This window comes from Vulpes lagopus, chromosome 5 (assembly GCF_018345385.1).
Source record: "Vulpes lagopus strain Blue_001 chromosome 5, ASM1834538v1, whole genome shotgun sequence".
NCBI classification, from domain to species: Eukaryota; Metazoa; Chordata; class Mammalia; order Carnivora; family Canidae; genus Vulpes; species Vulpes lagopus.
This window is the reverse complement of record NC_054828.1, coordinates 15,084,886-15,102,431: the sequence shown is the minus strand read 5'-3', so window position 1 is coordinate 15,102,431 and position 17,546 is coordinate 15,084,886. Positions and strand designations below refer to the sequence as shown.

General features: G+C 45.3%; 1 protein-coding gene across 1 annotated transcript in view; it reads left to right on the top strand.

The window, feature by feature from the left end:
- BTBD11 (BTB domain containing 11) overlaps positions 1-17,546 on the top strand; it is a 309,992-nt gene that overhangs the window by 266,634 nt on the left and 25,812 nt on the right. Inside the window, exons 8-11 of the mRNA XM_041757159.1 lie at positions 100-193; positions 311-446; positions 1,173-1,393; positions 2,889-3,067. Coding sequence (XP_041613093.1) covers positions 100-193; positions 311-446; positions 1,173-1,393; positions 2,889-3,067 — 630 coding nt within the window. The remainder of the gene's footprint in view (positions 1-99; positions 194-310; positions 447-1,172; positions 1,394-2,888; positions 3,068-17,546) is intronic.

The window sequence follows — 17,546 nt, the reverse complement described above, 5'->3', positions numbered from 1 at the left end:
CAGGAACATTGGCATCGCACTGACTTCTGCCAGCTTTTCCTGATGTGTCCTCATGGTGCATGTCCTTTAAATGTCTCAGTGGCCACTCTTCCTCCACAGCTGCTCCTGGACGCCGGGGCCAAGGTGGAAGGCTCCGTGGAGCACGGCGAGGAGAACTACTCGGAAACACCCCTCCAGCTGGCGGCTGCCGTAGGTAAGAGCCGCTGAGCCTCATCCCGGCCGAGGGTCTCCACCACCTTGCACCCTCAATGTGTCTGTGACTGTATCTTTGCTTTATCCGCTTATAAAACCCCCTTCTCTGGGCTTGCAGGAAATTTTGAGCTGGTTAGTTTGCTGTTGGAGCGTGGTGCGGATCCCCTGATAGGAACCATGTACAGGAATGGAATTTCTACAACCCCCCAGGGTGATATGAACTCTTTCAGCCAGGCCGCAGCCCACGGACACAGGTAGGCTAGGATGGGCCAAAGCCACAAGGTCCCAGGCGGTGCTTGTTAAAAATGCAGATTCCCAGGCCTACCCCAGACCCATTACATCTCTGGATGTGGGGCCCAGAGGCAGGCCAGACCCCAGGCCTGGCCAGAGTGGCCTTAGCCACCAGCTTTCTGCTCAGAGCCAACTCCATGCAGTGCACATCCACTCAGGCTACCTTGTTTTGTCCTTGCCCTGTCAGCTTTCACCTCACAGAGACACCACTTTTTGCCAGTGTTGGTCAGAGCCTGTCACCTCAGCTGCCGTGAAGTGAGAAGAACCATTTTAAAAATAATAAAATCCCTTCCAGCCTAAGTTACCAGTTATCTACATTTCCTTCAGGGTTTACCCCCTTCCAGTTTTTTGACACACAACCCTAGTAAAGCAGATTCACTGAGGGACCCCGTGTGCAGGCTGATGGTTAGAAGGGCACAGTCCTAGAACCTTCTAGATACTCCTAGATACTTGAGGAAAGCACTTAGCTCCAGGCTGCCCTCAAGGAAACATAGCCAGTCACACCCCTCCCATCTCCGTCCTCAAAACATCGCACCGGTGGTCAGGGCTCTGAAACCACCACCCCAGAGTTGTTCCCATCATCCCCCTGTTCTCACATGAGTGGGGTCCCCACTTCCCACACCCCATCCCTGCCCTGGAAAAGCCCTTCCATCTCTGAGTGTCTTCCTCTCTGGGTTTATGATTGACAGGAATGTGTTCCGCAAACTGCTCGCTCAGCCAGAGAAGGAGAAGAGTGATATCCTGTCCCTGGAAGAGATTCTGGCCGAGGGGACTGACCTGGCGGAGACAGCCCCGCCTCCCCTGTGTGCCAGCCGCAACAGCAAGGCCAAACTGAGAGCTCTGAGGGAGGCCATGTATCACAGCGCTGAGCATGGCTACGTGGATGTCACAATTGATATCAGGAGCATAGGTCAGTCTGGCACCCTCCACCGCTGGGCACAGCACTCCTGCCCAGCTCTAGGTTACACACACACACACACACACACACACACACACATACACATGGGCCCAGGGAACTTCTCATTTGCTGGTTGGATCACTTCCAAGCTAAAACACCCACACCACCCTCAAAGACAGCAGCATCCCTCCCTACCCCCAAAGGCAAAGGCTGATCCTCAGGTCATTTTTTCATGATTCCCAAACTCTGGACCCTGAGAATTTAAGGAATTAGAATCACCTGGGAGCTTGTCTGAATACAGATTGCCAGGCCCTACACCCAGAGGCTCTGCTGTCGAGGGTCTGGATGGATAAAGGCCGGAAATCTTTATGTTTAACAATCATCCCAGGTGGTTCCCAGTGGTTGGTGAATCACTGCCTTAGAGCACCCATATCCAAGAAGCAGTGGCCAGGCATCAGGTAGGATGAGGCTCACCCACTGAGCTTCAGGGTACAAAGCCACTCCTGAGAAAAGCTAGGGTTGGCTCTTCCTTGAGGGAGCTAGCTCAGATCCATCTCTGTGTGTCCAGGGAGCAGGCCAGCTCAGCCTTCCCAGTATAGGGGCAGGAACAGCAGGTCCTAGCATGGGCCTTCAACCTCTGGTATGGCAGGTCAAGGTGGGCAGAGGGCCTGAGGAGAGGCCCCCCTGCCGCCATTCTGGACGTGGGCCTCTCTCTCCGAGTGACTGTTCAGAATGTGGGACATTTGTGCCACTGTGCTGAGGGCCTATTTAACATGATGCTGAAGCTCCGGACTCTGAATGGCCTATTCCTTATGACCAGTAGTGGAGCATGCTCTTCATCCGTGCCTCTCCATGGGGAAGGAGAAGCACATCGCAGCAGTCAGCTGCTGGAGAGGTTTCTGTGAAAGGAGGAAGGCCTGATGAAGCGCCCACAGGGGGAAGAGTTGTTCTGCCCAGGGGAGCGGCAGCAGTACCTTCCAGGCCTTTCTCTGACGTCTGCGCCCATCCTGGCCAGGGCAGTAGATGGTGAGGCCCACCGATGGGTTTCACCAGCTCTGAGCTCTCACTTGGGCATGATGTGCTGTCTCATCCTGAGCAGGACTCTAACCCCCCTGAGCTTCTGTCTCCCCAGAAGGCAGAAGGGATGGAGGGGAGCAACGTCAGGACCCAGAAGTATGGTGTAGGCATAAGCAGTGTGTTACATTCTGTGTTCTGCACGATGGTGAGATCTTGTAAAATGCAGCTCCTAGTAAGTGAACAGCGTGCACAGATGGACAGCCATAGCTAAGGGGATTGAATTCTGATCTTTAGTTTCAACATCTACAAAATCTTCAGGGGGAATAAAAAGCAACTTTGGCGCAGTTCATCCCACATCAGGCTCTTGGGCTCGTAATTTGGTGATGTCCTGGGGAAAGGCCAGCTTGCAGATAAAAAAACACGCCTTCTGTTGTGGTTGTTTTCTGTCTTGTCCTCTCCTCCCCTGCACACCCTCCCCGCCCCCTCCCAGGCGTCCCGTGGACACTGCACACGTGGCTGGAGTCTTTGCGGATCGCCTTCCAGCAGCACCGCAGGCCCCTCATCCAGTGCCTGTTGAAGGAGTTTAAGACCATTCAGGAGGAGGAGTACACGGAGGAGCTCATTACCCAAGGCCTGCCCCTGATGTTTGAGATCTTGAAAGCGAGCAAGGTAGGAGAAGTTTAATGCTGTTGCGGTCAGCTGGCGGCAGCAAGCAAGCAAGGCGGGAGGCTCATGAGCTCAGCAGTCCTTAGCCTGGTCCCGCCCTTCGGGCAGGAATCCTGCAGTCATGGCCACCAGCGGCACGTGTGCCCGGCTGTCTAAAGCCACTTGTGCAGTCATTTGTGGGGCGCTGTTCTGCGGAGCACCTGCTATGTCCCAAGGCCCTTGGGCACATGAGACAAAGTGGAGAGACACCTTCTAACCCAGGGAATTTACAGGAAAGCTGGGGCGATCATGCCAACACATGTGCCCCAAGGGCATCTGAGGTTTATGAAACAGTGTTAAATTGGGTGGCGTGGGCTCTGAGAGATGTGTGTTGGTGTCACGGAGGTGTCACGGAGGTGTCACGGAGGTGCTGAGAATTGAGAGGCCCGAATGGACAGATAGGAATCTGGTGGAAAGAGGGAAACGGTGTACAGCACCCTTGATCAACGGGATACAGACCCTGCCAAGGATCCTGGAGAGCCAGGCCCTGGAGAAAGCTTTCTGGGTACAGAGGATCAGATGAGTGTCACCCCTTCCTCACGGGTCTCCCTGTTCCTGCAACAGAGAGATGCTGTCACCCCATTAGAACATCAGTCCGGCCCATGGGCCATCATGAGATCAATTCTTAAAACTTTCTTTGGGGTCCCTTGTTTGGCGATACCATATGGATGTCTGGTCCCAGCCAGTGGGCCCTGTGGCTTTACTGTGTGAGCCGCTGGAGCGCTTTGAGGAGGGATAGCCGTGGCATGCCCACCCCCCAGCCATCCATTGGAGTGTGGAGCCAGGGGCAGGGGGAGGAGGTGACAGATGCCCCATCACTGTGGCCACGGAAGTGCCAAAGGTGACCAGTCTGCCTGAGAGTCTCTGAGGAGTTTGTGCATCAAGTACCACATACCGAGGGCTCCTCAGTGGGTCCCAAGGGCCCACGTAGCACAGTGGTTCAGGGCGTGGACTCTGGAGCCAAACTGTGGGAATTTAAACCTCACTATACCACTTACTAGCCTTATGACCCCAGTCAAGTTACTTAACTTCCCTCTGCCTCAGTTTCCCTACCTGAAAATGGGGACAATAATTATACTAACCTCTTAGGGTGGTTGTGAAAGTAAAATGAGTCAGTGCCCTTCAAACTGTCCCTGCAACTCCGTGAGTGCTTTATGCGTCATAAAGATGGCCTCACCAGAGGATGTGGCACCTCCAGGATGTCCCCAAAGGTGTTCTGTAAAAACCATCCCCTCAAAATACTTAACACCCCATTGCAGCGCACATATCAACCAGCCATGAGTACTGACCTGAGAACGGGCCAAACATCAGCTCTTTCTGCAGGCTAACATTGGATTACTCACAATTTCTCTCCTGCTGAGTCTTGAATACCCTAATTCACAAAGGCAATCAGGTGTTTCCCAAACTCATTTGACCTTGGAACTCTTATCACAAACTGTCTCAAGACACAAGTGGGGATTTTTTAAAGCTAAAATACATATTTTATATGCCATATATATGCTATATGCCAGGCACTCTTCGAAGCACATTCTAAGGATTAACTCATTTAATCCTCACAAACAACCTTTGAAGGAGATAATGTTCTTATCTGCATTTAACAGATGGGAAGACCGAGGCACAGAGAAGGTGATCACTTGCCCAAGGCCACACAGTTGTGTGGCACAGCTGGGCTTGAACCCAGGCAGCCTAGCTCTAGCACCAGCTTCTCATCACTTTGCTCCAGAACAGCCTTTATAGAAGCATAGGGTCCCTCTCAGACCATGGAACCTCTGATATCTCTGGGGCAATGGGCCTGTAAACTTGCAGGGCAGTGTGGGTTCCCCTTGCCAGGCTGCTCAAAGAGTGAAGAGGGGAGCTGCCCAAAGAGTGAAGAGGGGAGCAGAGAGCTGCCTTCTCTGGATGGCAGGGGTGGCCCAACAGCAAAGCAGCAGCAGCATGGCTCCTCAGCTGTCTGAGCCTCAAGCACCTGGCCTGGGGTCCAGAGCTGTGCTCATGAAGTATTCTTATCTGCAGCCTAGCCTTAATCCACAGTCTCAGGGCTCACTGCAGCTGGATTTGATGGAAGCCCCACCAGGACCCAAAATGGGAGTAGGAGTGCCAGTCCTTGGGTAATGAGCTGCAGTGATTCCACGGGCAGCAAAACCTGATGGAAGCATTTCAAGACCAAACTTCCCCATGCCCTTTACCCCTCCAACTTTGAATGAATGAATGAGTGAATGAATGGCGCTTTCACCTGCAATTACCTAGGAAACCACTTTAGTGAAAAACGTTTCTAAGTCTGGAATTCCCAGGGGTAGGTGTTCTAACTTGTTCTCACTTGTTTGTTTTTGGTTCCTTGGTTTTTGTTTGTTCCTTTTTTCAGGCTATAATGGGAATTCCACAGATTACTGAGGCATCCTGTGTATTAAGTTAAACCTAGTCTATGAAATTTTTTAAAAAGATTTTATTTATTTATTCATGAGAGAGATCGAGAGAGAGAGAGAGGCAGAGACACAGGCAGAGGGAGAAGCAGGCTCCGTGCAGGGAGGCTGATGTGGGACTCGATCTCGGGTCTCCAGGATCACGCCCTGGGCTAAAGGCGGCACTAAACCGCTGAGCCACCTGGGCTGCCCATGAAATCTTTTTATTAAACTTTATTTTGGTGTTTTGGAGTGTGACATACATACAGAAAATTGCCGAGATCATAACTATAGGGCCTAATGAATTTCCACAGGTAAACCTACTGTGTGATCAGCACCAAGGCCAAGAAAGAGAACATTACTAGTGCCCTAGCAAGCCTCTTCGGTCTTATTCAGCTACCCACTAAAGGGCAGCCAGTAGCTGGGAGGGGCCTTTGCCGGGGAATGTGGACTAGAACCCGCTCTGGGCCAGCGATCCTGATCTTCAGGGATGGAGGGAGCCAGGTCCCACGGAGGAGCCAGCAGTCTGGGAACATTGTGCTTTCAAGTTGGGTTTGCTTTCCTAGGGGCTCATTGGCGACCCCTACTGGTGAACTGCGGTATTCCCGCACCATGTACCCTGAAGGGAAGAGGGAAGAAGGCGTGACCCATTTCCCAGGGCTGCAGTGTGAAGCCAAGCAGTCCCGGAGCATGAGTGGTATTCCTCTGGTCAAAAGAAGACTGGAGAGAGATGGTGGCAGAAAAATTCAGAGCGTTGAGAAAGCGCTGCAAAGCTGTGCCCTCCAGCGTGTCCTATTGGAGAATAGTAGTAGCCACACATCACACAACTGCCCAGCAGTATTCCTTCCCCTTCCATTAAAGGATTCCTGTTCAGATCGCATCTGCCATTCTGTGTGGACAGGTATCTGGTTTTATCAGATGATCGGTGATAGTGGATAAGGACCTAGAAATCCCATAAATAAATTCTCTTTATGGTTAGCTACAAATATCCAGCTGTCCTAAAAAGTGAAGCATATACCCTCCCATCCTTGACTTGTGCTCCTTTAGACATTCCTTGAAATCTGGCTGCAGATGGGTTTTTTGTTCCTTCTTCTTAATTTTAACTTCCAAAGAATTCAGCATCTCTAGATTTCCCAGGAGCAGAACAATATAGTCATTTCTTAGTATACATCTGTTTAAAGAAAGTTCCTGGCCCATTTCTCCCACGCATAATGCCCCAGGGCATTGATTCACTCAGCAGTCACGAGGGTTCACTATGCAATAATAGGACAGACACCTTCTTTATCCTCCTGGAACTTACTGTGTCCAGGGGAGGTGCAGACAGGGAACAAGGAAATGGATCAGAAGAGAGTGGGAGCTTGATAAATGCTATGAAAAAAAGAAAAAAAGGCAAAATTAAGACAATGACCGAATCTCTGGGGGTGGGGCAGGCAAGTTGTAAAGATGTAAAGAAGAGATGTAAAGAAGGTCTCCCTAAGAAGGTAGCATTTGAACAATCACCAAAGTGGGGGAAAGTGCAGTCATGCAGAGGTCTAGAGCAAAAGCATCCCAAGTGGGTGAGTGTAGTTGCTGAGGCTCTTAGTGGAGACATGCTTGGTGTGTGGAGGCAACAGGAAAATCAGCAAGGTGACCAAGGCAGTGGGATACAGGAAGAAGTACTGGAGATAAAAATCAGATTGCACAAACTCTTTCTCCATGGTGAAAAGTGTGGGTGTCCCTCCACGTGCAGTGAATAGAACACCACTGGAGGTTTTGGACAGAGACAAGACCCGATCTTTGGGGGTTTTTTCTTGTAGTTTATACACCTCTTTACTTTTTCTCAATTTTTAATTGAAATATCTTAGTTTTTTAAACTTTTAATTTTGAGGTCATTGTAGATTCCATGCAGTTGTAAGAAAAAATACAGCAGTAGCCCTATGTACCCTTTACTCAGTCTCCCCCATTGACAATATCTTACTAGAACTATGGTAAAATATCACAACCACGATACTGATGGGATACAGTCAACATGCAGAAAATTTTTATCACCTGCAGGATTCCCTCATGTTGCACTCCTGTAGCCAAACCCATTTCTCTTGTGCCACCACCCCATTTTTACCCACTGGGAACCGCTAATGAATTCTCCATTTCTCTAATTTTATTTTAAGAATGTAATTTCAACTGTGCCTGGGTGGCACAATTGGTTAAGCATCTAACTCTTGGTTTTGGCTCAGGTCGTGATCTCAGGGTGGTGAGATCAAGACCTGCATCAGGCTCCTCGCTCAGTGTGTAGCCTGCTTGAGATTCTCTCTCCCTCTGCCCCTCCTTTCCTGCTCTCTCTCTCTCTCTCTCTCTGTCTCAGGAAATAAGTTTTTTTTTAAAGAAAATGTAATTTCAGTAGAATCATACAGTATGTGACTTTTCAGATTTGGATTTTCTCATTCAGCATAATTCCCTGAAGAATCATCAGGTCATTGGATGTATTCATAGTCCGTTTCTTTTCATTGCCGAGCAGTGCTCCATGGCATGGACATACCATGGTTTGTATAACTGCTCACCCACTGAAGGACAGCAGAATTGTTTCCAGTTTCAAGCTATTACAAATACAGCTGTTGTAAACATTCACACTCGGGTTTTTATGCGGATGTATGTCTTCATTTCTCTGGGATTAATGCCCAGGAGTGCCATCACTGGGTGGTATGGTAGTTGTGTGATTCGTTTTTTAAATAAAGTGGTAAACTGCTTTCGAGAGCGGCTGTACCATTCTACATTCCCACCAGGAAAGTAGGAATGATCCAGTTTCTCCACATCCTCACTGTTTGGTATTGTTGCTCTTTTTTATTTTAGCCATTCTGATAGATATGGAAGTGACATCTTGTGGTTTTAATTTCCATTTCCCTAAATGGCTAATGGTGTTGAACATATTTTCATGTGCTTATCTGCCATCTGTACATCCTCTTCAGTGAAATGTCTCTTTGTGTCTTTGCCTGTGTTCTAATTAAGTTGTTTGCTTTTTAACTGTTGATTTTTGAGTGATACTTATCTTTTGTCAGATAATGTGGTCTGCCAGGATTTTCTCCCATTCTGCAGCTTTTCTTTTTATCATCTTGGCAGGGCCTTTCACAGAGCAAAAGCTTTTAATTTTGAGGAAATCTTATTGATCAATTTTTATTATAATGGAGAGTCTGCTTTGGGTATCAAGTATTAGAACTCCTTGCTTCACTTTAAATCATGAATATGTCCTCATATTCTTTTCCTCAGAAATTTTAGTTTTATGTTTTATACTGAAGTATATGATTGATTTTGTATTAATTTTTGTATGAGGTGTGAGACTTACATCAAGGTTTTCTGGGTTTCGTTTGTGTGTTTTTGTTGGCTTTGGTTTGCTCGTTTTGCCAGGGGATGTTTAGTATCCCATCTCCATTTGTTGGAAAGGCTGTCTCTCCTTCATTGAATTACTTTTGCACATTTGTCAAAAGTGAGTTGGGCATATTTGTGTGGGTCTATTTCTGGGTTCTCCACTCTGCTCCACTGATTTATGTGTCATCCTTCCACCATTACTATACAGTCTTGATTAGCATAGCTAAAAAATAAATCTTGAAGTTAGGTAGACTTATTTTTCCATTTTATTTTCTTTTTTTGAAAATTATTTTAGCTATGTTCTTTGTCTTTCCATATAAATTTTGTGGGGGTTTTTTCAAGTAAATTCTACCCTCGATGTGGGGCTGGAACTCACCACCCTGAGATCAAGAGTCTTAGTTCTATTGACTGAGCCAGCCAGGTACCCCTCAATATAAAATTTAGAATAAACTTGTTATATTAACAACAACAACAAAAATCTTGCTGATACTTTGATAGAAATTGTGTTAAACCTCTATATTGATTCAGTTAGAATTGACATCTTTACTAAAGATACATTAAATCTTTCAGTTTATGAATTGTATGTCTCTTCATGTACTTAGATTGTCTTTGATTTTTTTTTTAAGATTTATTTATTTTAGAGAGAGAGAGCAGGGGGAGGGGCAGAGGATGAGAGAGAATCCTAAAGCAGACTCCCTGCTGAGTGAGGGGAGCCCAATGCTTGCTCGACCTCAAAACCCTGAGATCGTGTCCTGAGCCAAAATCAAATTTGGCTGCTTAACCGACTGGGCCACCCAAGCACCCCAATCATCTTTGATTTCTTTCATGAACACTGTGGAGTTTGCTGCATAAAAGTCCTGTTTTGTTAGATTTATATATACTTTTTTTTTTTTTACCAATTGTAAATACAGTACATATATAAATATATTTTTAGCAATTGTAAATACAGTATTTTTATTTTTCTTTTGTCCATGTGTTCATTGTTAACACAAAGAAATACACTTGATTTTTATATGTTTATCTTGTATTCTACAGCCCTGTTGAACTTGTTTATTCCAGGAATTCTTTGTCGATTTACTGGGATAATCTTGTCACCTGCAAATAAAGACAGTTGTCTTCCTTTTCAGTCTGACCCTGAAGATTTCTTTAGGGGATAGATTTTTTTTTAATTATGAATTCAATTTCTTTAATATCTATACAGCTATTCAAATTATATAGTTAATATTGAGATGGGGTACTTTTTTTCAGGGAATTGATTCATTTTATCTGCATTGACAGATTTATGTGGATAGAGTTGTTCATCATAATCCCCCTTATTATCTTTCTGATGTCTACAGTCTGTAGTGATAAACTCTGTTTCATTCCTGATTTTTTAATGTGTCCTCTTTTTCCTTTGTCAGTCTTCCTGGAGGTTTGTCAATTTTATTCATCTTTTCAAAGATCCAGCTCTTTGTTTCATTATTTTCTCTACTATTTTTGTTTTAACTTTCATTGATTGCTACTCTTATCTTTATGATTTGCTTGCTTTGAGCCTGGTTTGCTTTTCTTTTTCCAGGTTCTTGAGTAGGAGTTTAGATTATTGATTTGAGACTTTTCCTCTTATATATACATTGGATACTGTACATATCCTTCTCACTGCTCTGGCTCTGTACCACAAATTTTGATGTGTTGTTTTCACTTTTCATTCAGTTCAGTATTATGATTTCCTTTGGAATCCCTTTTTTGACTTCTGGATTATTTCACAGTCTGTGTCATTTCCAAATGTTTAGAGACTTTCTTATTATCTGTTATTGATTTCTAGTTTGACTCCATTGTGGTCAGAGAATACCTTCTGTATTACTTATTTTAAGTTTCTGAGTTTGGCTTTATGGCCCTAAGTATGGTCTCTCTTGATATCATCATGAACACTTGAAAATACTGTTTTCTGCTGTCATCAAGAGGAGTGGTCTATAAATGTCGATTAGACTCTATTGGTTGATGGTGGTGTTGAATTCTTCATATCCTTCGGATTTTTCTCTCTATCTTATCAATTCAAGTAGGGGTGTTGAAGTCTCCAACTATAATTGTGAATTTGTCTGTTCTCCTGTCAATTCTGTCAATTTTTGAATCACATATAAGGCAGCTCTGTTGTTTGGTGCATACATATTTAGAACTAAAATGTCTTCTTTGTGATTAACCCCTTTATCATTAAATAATGCCTCTTTCTGCTTCTGTCAATTTTCTTTGCTCTGAAGTCCACTTTATCTAATATTTTTAACATAGCCACTCATACTCCTTTGATTAATATTTGCATTTTTTTCACCCTTTTACTTTCAACCTGCCTTTTTCATTATATTTGAAGTGATTTTCTTGTAAACAGCAAGTAGTTGGGCTTTTCATCCACTTTGCCAATCTCTGTCTTCTAATTGGTATATTTAGACCATTTATATTTTATTGTTACTTTAGAGCTTATGTCTGCCATCTTATTTTTTGTTTTCTGTTTGATTTCTCTACCTTTGGTTCTCCTTTCCCTGCCTTCCTGTGGGCTACTCGAATCTTTTTTAAATTCCATTTTTATTTGTCTGCAATGTTTTTGATAGCTTTTATATAGCTTCATATAGCTTTTCTAGTGGTTGTTTGCAGTATTACAAATACCTAACAGCATAGTCTACTGGTACCATCATTTCACCAGTTCAAGTGAAATAAAGAAATCTTACCTCCCTTTATGTGCATTTACCCTCCTCCACTTATGACATAATCATCTTTAAATATTTCCTGTACATACATTTAGAACTGCATCAGACACTGTTACAATTTTTGCATCAACCATCAAACATAATTAGGAAACTCAAGAGGAGAAAGTGGGCCTATTATGCCTACCCATATTCTTGTTTACCATGTTCTTTCTTTCTTCCTGAAGTTTCAAGTTTACTTTTATATCCTTTCCTTTCAACATAGAGAACTTCTTCAGCCATTCTTTTAGCGTAGGTCTCTTTGTGACAAATTCTCTAGTTTTCCTTCATCGGAGAATGTCTGATTTCCCTTTCATTACTAAAAGATACTTTCACTGGTTATTATTTGCTTGATATTTTTCTTTAAATCAACTTACCAGCTGTTAAATGCACTTAGGAAATGCTGTAGTACTACCATAAAGAGAGCCTGCATTACTTGCCATGAATAGAGGGTACATACCAAAACACACAGGTGACTATTTAAAAGCAATTTATTGTGTGTTCGATTTCATCTCAGACCCAGTTTCAGTGACAGACATGGGACTGGGCACTGTCCTCATGGAACTCTGTCTGGTGCCCCTCCCATCTCTTTGGTACCCCTTCCTAATACCTTTCCCAGGTGTGCACCAGCAGACAGACGCTCATTGTTCACAGGTCAACCTAGTGTATTCCACAAGGGAGAGCCCGTCTAGGGATGAACCACTGTTGAGGATGGCTTGAGGCAGAGAACTCACTGCCATTGTCCCCTGAAAGTAACAGTATTTCCACCATCTCCAGATTTTGAGATGTGGCTTTTTTCACCTTTTAGCATTTCACAACTTGAAGTGAGTCTTTGAACATGAATGTGTGTATTTAATGCAGTGAGGTGGGGTTTTTTTCTCTTCCTAAAAGCTGCCATTAATTGTATGACATTTTAGAATCTAGAAGAAAAGAGAAATTGGTTTGAATTATAGGAAATTGCTGTTTGGGGGGTTAAGAATGGTCAAATCTCAGCACTTTCCTTTGGTTCAGCCTAATGGTATGTTATGATGCGTAATCCTTTTTAGCTCTCCTAGCAACCTCACTGAGCAGATATTTTTAATCCACTTTGGAAGAGGGCAGCAAAGCCCGGAGACGCTGAGTAACTTTCCTAAGGTCACAGAGCTAGTGAATGAGGAGCCAGGACCGGGACCCAGCCTCATCTGGTCCTGCTGTCCATGGTTTTACCACTTCATAGAACCCCTGCCTAACACACCTAAAACGGACCTTTGGGACCAATCCCAGCATTCCTTTCTGAAGAAAAGAAAATGTTTTGGTGCCTTCTTAGGAGAGAAGTGAGGGTCAGGGAAAAAGAGGAAAGATGTCATCCCACATTCATAGGAGCCCGTCTCAGGAATCACCTGCCAACCATGACATTAAGAACTTCACTTCATTCCCCTTTTGTTCTATGTAGCCACATAGCTCTGAATCCTGAGGACCCAAGTTCACTCTATACGCCCGCCCAGCATTTGCTATGAGAGACCTGAATGGCTGGTACCTAGCAGCATACCAGTTACAACCAACTAACCAGGTGCTGTGTCCTTGGGCTCAGGCAGACGCCCACTCATCCCCAGCCCCTGCCTCCTCCTCCTCCTGCTCCGGGGGGCTTGCCCTGGCCTCCCAGGTCAGAGCTTGCATGCACAGACTGGCACACTGCCCCTGAGAGTCAAGCCTTGTGGCACCTTTCCCTAAAAGCACGTCTCTTCTATGTGCAGCTCAGAGGAGGTTATAGGCATCTTCCCAGCACAACTGCCCCACCTACCCATGTCTCTAAAATAGAGTGAGCGTCAAGTTTGGTTAATTCCATTCTGCTGTCTTCAGGTTTGGGTCCAGACTTAACCAAACTCAAAAGATAACCCAGTTCACTGACCATCTAACCCAGCGGCTCTCACCCCACTGGAGCTATTAACTGATACTAATTACAGCACCCCATCTTGCTCAGAGGGGCCCTCCTGGAGTCCTAATTCATTCTGGGTGCCAGGGACCTGGAGCGAATGATACTAACAATCCCTCTCCCTGAGGAAACACACAGAGAGGGGCACAGAACAGATGCCTCAACAAACACAGATGAATTCAAGGACAGAGTGGGGAGTCTTCTCTTGGGATTCTGGCGTCTGAAAGAGAGGTGGCCAGAAAGCCTTGAGAAAGGCAGCATTTTGGGTCCTGACATGGGAACCATCACCATCAACCATCACATAGTGTTCAGCACTTAGCAGATGCCGAATAGATACTTGAAAAAAAGAGTTAATGCTTGAATGGCTGCATCCCTTATCACACGGGGTCATGTTCACATGTTCACAGGTTCTCTTGAACTTCTAATATTTTCATCATAATGATCCTGTTTCCTCATTGGGCAGATTTTTTTTCCAATAATAGACTTCATTTTTTAAAATGGTTTGAGATTTACAGAAAAATTGAGACAATAGCACAGAGTTCCCCATACAGCCCCTCATCCACATTCCCCTATTATTAACACCTCACACTGCTATGATACATGTGTTATAATTAATGAGCCAACATTGATACATTATTATTAGCTAAATTCCATTCTTGATTCTTATCTCCTTAGGTTATTTTTAAGATTTTATTTATTTATTCATGAGAGACACAGAGAGAGGCAGAGACATAGGCAGAGGGAGAAGCAGGCTCCCTGTGGGGAGCCCGATGCAGGATTCCATCCCAGGAACCCAGGATCACAACCTGAGCCAAAGGCAGACACTCAACCACTGAACCACCCAGGCGTCCCCCTATTTCCTTAGCTTTTGTCTAATGTCTTCTGCTCCAGGATCCCATCCTAGACCCACATTATTCCTCTTTTTTTTTATTATTTTATTTATTTATTCATGAGAGACAGAGAGAGGCAGAGACACAGGCAGAGGGAGAAGCAGGCTCCATGCAGGGACTCGATCTGAGGGACTCGATCTGCGGTCTCCAGGATCACAACCTGAGCCAATGGCAGATGCTAAACTGCTGAGCCACCTGGGCTGCCCCACATTATTCCTCTTGACAGAGACCACTTCTCAGATTCATTTTGGGTGACCTTGATAAATTTTGAGGAGTAATGGTCAGATATACCATCAAGGATGCCCCCTAGTGGAATAGGGGATGTTTTTCTCATGATTAGACTGGGTTTGGAGAAGACTACAGAGGTCAAATGCCATTCCCACCACATCCAGGGCACACATTCTCCATGTGAGTGTTCACTGCTGGTGCTGACCTTGTTCACCTTGCTGAGGTTGGCACTTGTCAAGATTCTCACCTGCAGTGAGAAAATCTTATTCCTTTCCTCTTTTCCCCACTCTTCTCCTTGGAATTGAGTCACGGTGTGCAGCCCTCCCCTAGGACTGGCCAGTGATGCTCCTCCCAAATAACTTACAAGTATTTAAGGATTGTCCCTTTGGACCAGACATGGTCAATCCTTGTCTTTACTTTCTCGGGTGACACAACACACACTGAGGTTAGACCACCACCACCAATCAATCCATCACAGTCCCCACAGAGACTTAGGCCTCTGTCACAGGCCACGGAGTCCAGAAAGTAGATCTTCATTCCTTCACCTGAGGTGGTTAGACATACCCTGCTGGGGATTAGCAAGACCAATGCCAATCATCACAGAGCACATTTTGGGCAGCACATTTTGCAGACACAGGCCACCTCTTTTCTGCAATCCCCAAGCACTCACTGAGCTTTCACAGTGAAAGCTCACCCTAGTGGGCTGGGGTCACAAGGATCATGAAATATGAGGCCACCTGGGCCAACTCTAGATGAGGTGTAGTAGTGTTCTATCGCCACAGAGCAAGTTACCACAGCGCAGAGGCCGAAAACAACACTTGCTTATTATTTTGTGGTTTCCATGGGTCGGAAACCAAGGCCAGTATCTTTCTGGGCTCTCTGCTTAGGGTCTCACAGAGACCTGACATCAAAGTGTCAACAGGGCTGTGTTCCTTCCTGGAAGCTCCAGGGAAGAATCCCTGAATCAAGCTCATTCTGGTTTGGGTAGAATTGAGTTCCTGGTGGTTATAGGACTAAGGCCCCATTTCCTTGCTGGCTGCCAGCTCGGGGTCCCCTTTTACTCCCAGTTTTGTTACCCACACTCCCCCACTCAAGCTGGCCGTGTGGTCCCCTCCATCTCTGTACATCCAGTCCTTCTTGGGCTTCAAATCCCTGTGGCTTCCTATTCTCCCCCATCCTTCTGAGTTCTTCTGCCTTTAATTTTAAGGGCTCGTGTGATTACATTGGGCCTGCTCAGCTCATTGAGAATAATATACTTATTTTAAGATCAATTTAAAGCTTAGCAAGAAATAAAATCTTTAAAAAAAGGAGCGGGGGCACCTGGGTCGCTCAGTGATTGAGCATCTGCCTTTGGCTCAGGTGGTGATCCCAGGGTCCTGGGATCAAATCCTGAATCAGGCTCCTAGCAGGGAGCCTGCTTCTCCCTCTGCCTTTGTCTCTGCCTCTCTGTGTGTCTCTCATGAATAAATAAATAAAATATTTTTAAAAATAAATAAAGCTTAGCAAGTAACCTTAATCATTCCAGTAGAGCACCTTTTGCCCTGTAATGTAATATATTTACAGGCATGGTATCCCACAATACTCTCAGTCTCAGGGATTTGGGGGGTACAGTATTCTAGGGGGCTGAAGTTGTGCTGACAACACATTGCTTCTCAAATATTAGTGTGCATGGGAATCATCTGCAGAGCCCAATGCTATGGATTCTGAGTCAGTGGGCCTGGAGTGAGCATCTGCATTTCTGGCAGGCTCCCAGGCCACCCTGCTGCTGGTGGTCTATGAAACACATCTTAAGTGGCAGGCTTTAGACCAGGAGAAACAAATATCAGCCTCCAGCTCAAGTCAAACTCAGGAGAAAATATTCATACATAAACCTGTGGCTTTCAAGCCTGAGAGATTACCAGAATATTTGTTAAAATCCAATTTGGCTGGACCCCACCCCCAGTGTTTCTGAGTCAGAAAGTCTGGAATGGGACCTGGGAATCTGAATTTCCAGCCCTTTGATGCTGATGCTGCTCGGACCACACTTTGAGTACCCCTGCATAAAGCCATGAGACAGGCAGTCACTTTTTGAGTGTTGAGAGGAACATTTAACATCTTTTGGTCAAAAGGCATCATCTTTGAAAGCAGAATTCCTTTTGTCCAATATTGATTGCATCCCCATAGGTGCCTCTGTGGATCATGTCTGAGGCAACATGGTGCCTTGTGGGATCTCATCTCCTTTAATCAAATGATTGATTTTCTTTTCATGTGTTGAGCTGTATCCTTCTGGTTCGGGAGCATGATGAAACAAATTCAAGAATATCTCAAACCGCTGACGTCATCAGTCGTCCCCAACCCATCTTTTAAAATCAAAAATAATATTTGTTTGTATTACAAAAACTCCTATTTGTTGTAGAAAATACAGATAAAAAGAAAAGGGGAAACATCATAAGCCCACCCAAAGGTGGTGACTCTACTCTTCCAGACATTCCCTATGCATATCCATCACTCTAAGTATATATATGTAGAGGGGTTTATTTCCAAAAATACATGGTACAAACTGTGTTGTAACCTACTTTTCTTAATATATTGTAAATGTCTTTCTACCTCATTCCCATTTTCAGCCCCTAGCCTCAACCCCCTTCACCCAATAAAAAGCATCAAATGCTGTGATCGTGGCTTCCCTCCCACACACCTGCAGTTGAAGAGAGATTAATGACCAGCAGTGGGTCCCAAGGGGGAGAGGCGAAAACATGAAGGACACAGGGCAACTGAAACAGGCTCCTTTGTGCCTGAGTGATCGGAGGCAGCTGTAGTCCTGCATCACAGAATTTGTCCCCCACGTCCCCCCCTTTTTTTTGGAGATCATGATTCAGCTGAGCATTCCTGGATCCGGATATGCTTCAGCACCAAAAATCATATTCCTAAGAAAGCTGAATCAGGAGCATTTGTATCTGGGTAATGGCGAGCACAGTCACGGGATCA